The sequence below is a fragment of the Bubalus kerabau genome, chromosome 20 (assembly GCF_029407905.1).
Source record: "Bubalus kerabau isolate K-KA32 ecotype Philippines breed swamp buffalo chromosome 20, PCC_UOA_SB_1v2, whole genome shotgun sequence".
NCBI classification, from domain to species: Eukaryota; Metazoa; Chordata; class Mammalia; order Artiodactyla; family Bovidae; genus Bubalus; species Bubalus kerabau.
The window spans coordinates 14,352,896-14,359,662 of NC_073643.1; the positions used below are offsets into that span (position 1 = coordinate 14,352,896).

Genomic DNA, 6,767 nt, shown 5'->3' on the forward strand with positions numbered 1-6,767 from the left:
GGTGGGCTGCCGTCTATGGGGTCGCACGGAGTCGGACACGACTGAAGTGACTTAGCAACATGAGATAACATTGCTGCTGCTGCTGCTAAGTCGCTTCAGTTGTGTCTGACTCTGTGCGACCCCACAGACGGCAGCCCACCAGGTTCCCCCATCCCTGGGATTCTCCAGGCAAGAACACTGGAGTGGGTTGCCATTTCCTTCTCCAATGTATGAAAGTGAAAAGTCAAAGTGAAGTCGCTCAGTCGTGTCTGACTCTAGCGACCCATGGACTGCAGCCTACCAGGCTGCTCCGCCCATGGGATTTTCTAGGCAAAAGCACTGGAGTGGGGTGCCATTCATTAAGTATTAAAATTGATAAAACAGTTAAACAGGTAGCACAGCAGCTGGGGGTAGAAAGTGCAGCAATTAGCGTTACTTGTTAACTACCTACTTAGTACATAAACCCCATGAGGTCATCAACTTCATCTGTTTTATTCACTCCTGTGCCCCCAGAGTCTGGAACAGTTCCTGGCACATAGTATGCGCCTAATTAACATTTGTCAGATGAATAAATGAACTGGCCTCTGAAACAAGACATAGTTAAGAACCAGGGTGAGGTATCAAAGCCGTCTGTCCTTACACACAGAGACTGAGGTTATCGACTCTGGCTCCTGGTCATTGTTTGTCCACTTGGGAACCTGGCCTGCAAAACATTCTGATTGACTCAGTTGTTCCAGGCACGCAGCCAGAAATACACCTGGCAACTCCCCAGATCAAATACATGTGTAACTTACTAACCCACAATTGCCTAACGTCCTTTCTAGTTCCGCTCCCCACTGCTTGGCCTGATGCAGGAGAGGGACGTGGGACGGCCTGGCCCTCAGAGGACCCACACAGGCTCCGATTGGCTAAGTCCGAGCCTCAGGTCTGTGCTCAACTACCAGGAGGAAGGCTTGCCTTTGGCAGAAGGTTCAGCTGGCACATCTCGGTTGGACATCATGCTGCAGAGAGGTCTCAGGTGGCTGGCGAGGCTCCGACAGGCAGCACGCCTTCTCCCAGCCCTGGCTGGCCAGCCCCGGATGCTCTGGTCAGCCTGGGCACCAGCCCCACTCATCACCGTGAGTATCCACATTGTATCCAGATGGGCCGCTGTGAGTGTGGTCAGAGTCTCAGATTGAGGGAGCTACAAGAGACCTTAGGATCCTTTGACAGATGAGAACTCGGAGCCAGGACTCCTGATTCCTAGAAGATGCTTATGCCACTTGGCCGTTTCATCCTGTATGGAGGGGTGCACCCTCAGACTGGGAACTTAGCGACAATATCTGGAGGCCCCTCCAGCCTTACTGACCCTGCTGAACCTTTCCCATAAGGTTAAGTGGGGTTGCCGAGCCCCACAGTGAGCAAGTGAGCAGAATCAGGGAAAGAAAATCTAATTAGTGGTGACTCAAGGGAAAGCAGTGGTTACTGTTTAACATAACATTTTCTGGGCAAAAAAGAGGCGAAACTAAAAGAAAATTGTGGGTAAGAGTCAAGATGATGGAGTAGGAAGACAAGGAGTTCATGCCTGTTCATAAGTAGGAACACCTACTGGGCGCTGGTGGGGGTCCCTGGACACCTAAGGAGATGAGAGGAATCCCCAGACGATGGGGTAGAATGTGGAAGGGAAGGAGGAAAGCAAGAAAAGCAGAGGCGGGATGCCCCTCATGGGGGCTGGGGTAGGGGAGAGTTTCCCGTGCTTGTATGGGGCCTACTCATGGTGAGGAGATCAGCAGAACAGAAAGGGACCTTTGGGGGATTGGAGGATTGTAAGAAAATGTGACCAGCATCTTCCCTGCCCTCTTTGGTGCCAGCAAGTCTGCTGTGGCCACAGGTCTGAACCTCCACCCCTCAGGGTCCCCTCTGGCCTCCTGGGTCTTGGGCTTGATTCCCCCGCCCCCGACTCCATAAGGTCACTTCTGGCTGCGTGGGTCCTGGGCCTGAGTCTTCCCCCTCCCCAAGTTTTCTTTCAGCTGTGCTGGCCCTGTCGGAGCAAACACAGTCAGCTACCTTTTGAACTTCCCAGGTCTCAAGAAGTCACCTCCATTCCGATTCAAAGGATTATTCCCTCCCAAACTCTGGCTGGAGCCCCATGATGGTGAGGCTGTACAATGAACTCATGGAGAAGACTGTGGATGGGACGTGGACGCGACTTCCTGGTTACTGTCACTCTTGGCAGTTCCTTAAAGAGGGGGACCTTGCTAGGATCGCTAAAGTTGTCCCTGGTACGTTCACACACCTGTATTAGGAGCGCTTCACCTGGGCTGGAGGAGGGCTCTGGAGAGTGCAGGATTGTTGGCAAAACTTTGCTTCTGTGTGTGCATTTTCCTGGGGGAGCTCCATGCTCCAGCCCAGTTCCCATACCTCCCGTGTGGCCTGCATTAGCCTGAGAGTCAGGTATGAGGCAGTCTGGACATGGTGATCCTAGATTCATACACTATCAGGCTAGAAAAGGAACGTGGAGGCCATCTAGTTCAACCCATTCATTTTACAAGTGAGAAAACTGAGGTCTGGAGAGGCAACAAAGCGAATTTTTGGTGGAGACTGGACTAGAGTCAGGGATTCCTGGCTCCTGGGTCATTGCTCTGTCCACCCCTGTCTGCAGTCACCCAGGGCGTCTCCTTACACCTGCCAGCCCCACCATCTCCTGTAGACCAGACAGGTGCAATGTCAGTGAGGAATTGGGAAGAGGCAGTGCCTGGGATTAAGGGCCAGCGCCTTCACCCTGGTGCACCCAATTTTGGCAGCTCAGTGATGCTACAGGGGGCAGGATCTTGCTGACATCTGGGGCCAGGAGCCAAAATCTGCTTGGGACAGAACTCGTGCTCCCTCTAGTGGTCAGCTGAGCTGAGCTCTTGAACCTGTCAGTGAAGGACATCGGATGGAAAACCAAAGATGAAGAGATGAAGAGATGGCGTTCGAGAGACAGGAGGAACCAGCCGGAAGTCTTTTATTTATAGTCTATACTCATATACTGGAGAAGGCAATGGCACCCCACTCCAGTACTCTTGCCTGGCAAATCCCATGGACGGAGGAGCCTGGTGGGCTGCTTCTGGGGTCGCCCAGAGTCGGACACGACTGAAGCGACTTAGCAGCATACTTATATACTATGTTTATAGTATATAATTTTATATACCTAAGCTGTCATTCAGAATTCTTCTTTGAGGGGAATTCCCTGGTGGCCCAGTGACTGGGACTCTGCCTTTTCACTGCCGAAGGCATGGGTTCAATCCCTGGTCAGGGAACTAAGATCTCATAAGCCATTCTACCAAAAAAAAAAAAAAAAAAGAGAGAGAGAGAGAGAGAGAAAGAAAAGAAATTCTGCTTTGAGATTCTTGGCAAAAACGGTGTTTGGTAAGTATTGGATGAGCTGTGTTAGTCGTTCAGTCGTGTCCAACTCTTTGCAAACCCATGATCTGTATAGCCTGTCAGGCTTCTCTGTCCAAGGAATTCTCCAGGCAAGAATACTGGAGTGGATTGCCATTCCCTTCTGCAGAGGATCTTCCTGACCCACGGATCGAACCCTGGTCTCCTGCATCACAGGCAGATTCTTTACCCTTTGAACTTCAGGGAAGTCCTTAAGTATTGGATATTGGAGGCTTAACCTCTAATTAGGGTCTCTAAATTATCCTCGTTTCCCTCAGAAGTCATACAGTATAAACAAATCTCACTGAATGTTCAGGCCTGTGGCAGTGAGAGGAGATACATACACGTGTTCTACAAAAAGGACTGTCGCCTGCTGACTCCTAGATCCGCCACAATCGATGCATTCGGATTAGCGTTTGTTATTCAGCTGATGGGAACAGTGGTGTCCTGAATTCACAGGCAGTTGGCTCCTCACTGCCCCTCACACCGCTGACCTCGTCCTCCCCTTGGAAGCTGCTCTTCTCCGTCAGAAGTTAATGGGACCATGCCCAGGGTGGCGTGCCCATGGGAAGCTGAGGGCGGTGGGTTTCCTGGGACCTCCTCTGGTCTGGTGCTTTCTGCCCCAGAGACCACACCGCCCTGAGGATCAGACTTATGCCTGAGGTCTTTCTTATCAAATCCATTCTTCCCTCCAGTCCAAAGGGTAGAAGACGCCCGCCTCTTTCTCCGGATCACAGAGATGGAGAGACTCGGCTTTGAGTATGTCGTCTTCCACAATGACTCTGAGAAGAAGTGCGTCTGCTTGTTCCAGCCTGGGCCCCTCCTGGAGGGGCTGCCTGGGTGAGGCACGCAGGCTTGTCCCAGCCAGCAGCTCAAATGGGCTTTATCTCGGTCCAAGAGCAGGTGGTGGGTGAGAGCCCAGCTGGGGGTCCCTGGTTGCCTTCAGCAGGTTCTTGGTTGGTGGGTGGTAGTTTAGTCACTAAGTCGTGTCCAACTCTTGCAACCCCGTAGACAGTAGTCTGCCAGGCTCCTCCATCCATGGGATTTTCCAGGCAAGAATACTGGAGTGGGTTGTCATTTCCTACTCCAGGACATCTTCCTGACCCAAGGATCGAACCTGGGTCTCCTGCATTGGCAGGTGGATTCTCCACCAACTGAGCCACCCCTAGATTCTTGGTTACCTCAGCCTTATTCTACTGGCTCCCTGGGCAGTGAGGCTCTGCCAGTCCCTCAATGATCCACCCAAGGTGTGGCCTCTCCCTGTTAAGAACTTCCTTAACCTCCTAAATGGCAGTGGAGTAAGCAAGGGAAGTTAGAAATGAGAAGGGGGAAGACTATTCTTGTTTGGTGCTAGTATATGTCAGACCCTTTACACGAAGCTTTGGCTGTATTAATTTCATACTCACAAAAATTCCTAGGAGATAGTCCTCTCTTACAGATAAAGGTGCAGATGGCCCAAGTGATTCTGTGACTGAGGTCACATGGCTAGAACCGTGAGATTTAGAGTGAGGGCTCTGCTTGTGAAGCCCATGCTTTTTTCATGGTACTATTCTAGTTCCCCCAACACCAACCCAGAAGGGAATACAAGGTTCATCAGAATTTGTGGTTGGGGCTTCTCCTGCTTCCAGTTCATTCTCTTCTAAGCTGGTGTGACTCACTTCAGACAGCAGCGTTTGCTTCCCCTGCACCTGCTCTGCACTCACATCTCTGCTGTAAATGGATCAATCGAAGGGTTTGCTCCTGGATTGCAGGGAACCCTTCAGCACATCGCTTCACCGGAAATTGGCCATGCGGGGTGGAATCCCCAGTGACTCTTTCCTTCCCTTTCTCCCCTTGTCTGGCCCTGCAGGATAATCCATGGTGGTGCGCTGGGGACCATGATAGACACCACGCTGTTCATGACGGCCTACTGCAGCGCTAATGCAGTCTTTACCGGGACCATGACCATCACCTTCAAGAGGTCTGTCTCCTTCCCTGGGTTCCAGCTAGGAGTAAGCTGACATGGGGTTATTCCAGGTGTTATGATGGAAGATAAGAGCAATCCTGAGTACAAAGAGGAGTTTCTACTTTTGTTTTTCTCATGGACCAACCTAAACTTGTTAGATGCTCCCTTTTCATCCAAGTTCAAGGTGATGAGCTTGACCATGGGTTATGTGTTCCGACATAAAAATACACTACACAGGACAATGATAAACTACTTTTGGCCACCTCTGATTTAAAGAAAGCCAACCCGTGTGCCTGTAAATATTTAACTCAGTCCACAAATAATTATTGGGCTGCTACTGAAATGATAATTCCTGACACGTGATTAATTTGTTGTTAAACTCACACACATTATTTTGTACAATCTTTACTATAATCCTGGGAGGTTGGTACCATTGTCTGCAGCTTGACGAATGAAGAAGCTGAAGCAAAGACACAGCTAGCAGGCGACAGACACAAAGGCCCTGACATCTTGGCCCTTGGAGTAGATGCCCGGGACCCCGACTCTGGTAGCCTCCAACCCCTGTAGGGTCATCCCCCACCTTTCTTAGAGACCAGGCTACCAGCCACTCGCCCCCACTGCCCTCTCCTAGCCCAATCACCCTCGGCTCAGTGGTGAGGCTGGAGGCAAACATCACTGGCATGGAAGGGAGAAAGGTGTTTCTCTCCTGCGAAGCCCAAAGCAGTGACAGGACCACCCTCTTTGCCGAAGCTTCTGGTAAGGCTGTGAGAATTCTTTCTTCCTGCTGTTGGTGCCCATCCTTGTGACAGGCACAGAGGGTGGCTGCCCCCACTGCTGGGGGCACACCTTCCCTGGGAGACTCTTACAGGTGTGTGTTTGGGGTTGGACGGGATGCTCACATGGAGAGGAGCCTCTATAAGTTATAGGATAGAGGCCATCATAACACTCCCACTCACCTCCCTGGGAGACTACCAGTCAGAAAGGGGCTTATGAGGATGGAGGGGAGGGGGCTGTGGCAGCAGAGTGTGCATGCTATCTCCCCTCCTGGCCCCCTCCTGGCTTCCAGAAGGCAAAAGCAGGCTCATTGCTTTGACAACAGAGGGAATTTAGATATTTCCAGAAGCAGCTCTGGCTCCAGACAGACAGGAAAGGTCTCCCTGAACTAGTTTTTCCCGAAAGCCAAACCTGAGAGCCACTTATCTCTGTGTTCTTCACCATTCCAGCCATCTTCTTCCAAATGAAGTGATACAGGTGCAAGGCACCGTAAGCTCATTTCCTCCTGGCCCAGAGGGCAGGAAACCAAAGCTTCCTTTGGAGCAGAGTCTGTCTCTCCACCCATCTCCAGCTGCCAGTGTTTACTCCAGCCCTTTCCTCCTTGGATGGTGAAAACTCCTCCAGCTGTCAGAACTTGTTATGAATAAACTTTGAAAAGGGAGATTAT

General features: G+C 51.2%; 1 protein-coding gene across 2 annotated transcripts; it reads left to right on the plus strand.

Moving 5' to 3' along the window:
• Positions 1-436: 436 nt before the first annotated feature.
• On the plus strand, positions 437-6,767 carry LOC129635202 (acyl-coenzyme A thioesterase THEM4-like). Of its 2 annotated transcripts, XM_055557939.1 has the most exons (6): positions 448-1,097; positions 2,042-2,240; positions 4,077-4,221; positions 5,231-5,341; positions 5,958-6,082; positions 6,550-6,767. In XM_055557939.1, exons 1-6 carry the CDS (start codon positions 828-830, stop codon positions 6,570-6,572), a joined length of 873 nt encoding a protein of 290 aa, XP_055413914.1. In that variant the 5' UTR covers positions 448-827; the 3' UTR covers positions 6,573-6,767. The 2 variants fall into 2 exon arrangements, with proteins under 2 accessions (XP_055413913.1, XP_055413914.1); XM_055557938.1 differs by lacking the exon at positions 5,958-6,082 and having other exon boundaries at positions 437-1,097.

Excerpts from the sequence above, each read along its gene's own strand:
- LOC129635202 (XM_055557938.1), top strand. The coding sequence starts at position 828 with ATGCAGGAGAGGGACGTGGGACGGCCTGGCCCTCAGAGGACCCACACA. Across the intron at positions 1,098-2,041 it reads CACCAGCCCCACTCATCACC|GTCTCAAGAAGTCACCTCCA; the intron begins GTGAGTATCCAC and ends TGAACTTCCCAG. Across the intron at positions 4,222-5,230 it reads CTCCTGGAGGGGCTGCCTGG|GATAATCCATGGTGGTGCGC; the intron begins GTGAGGCACGCA and ends CTGGCCCTGCAG.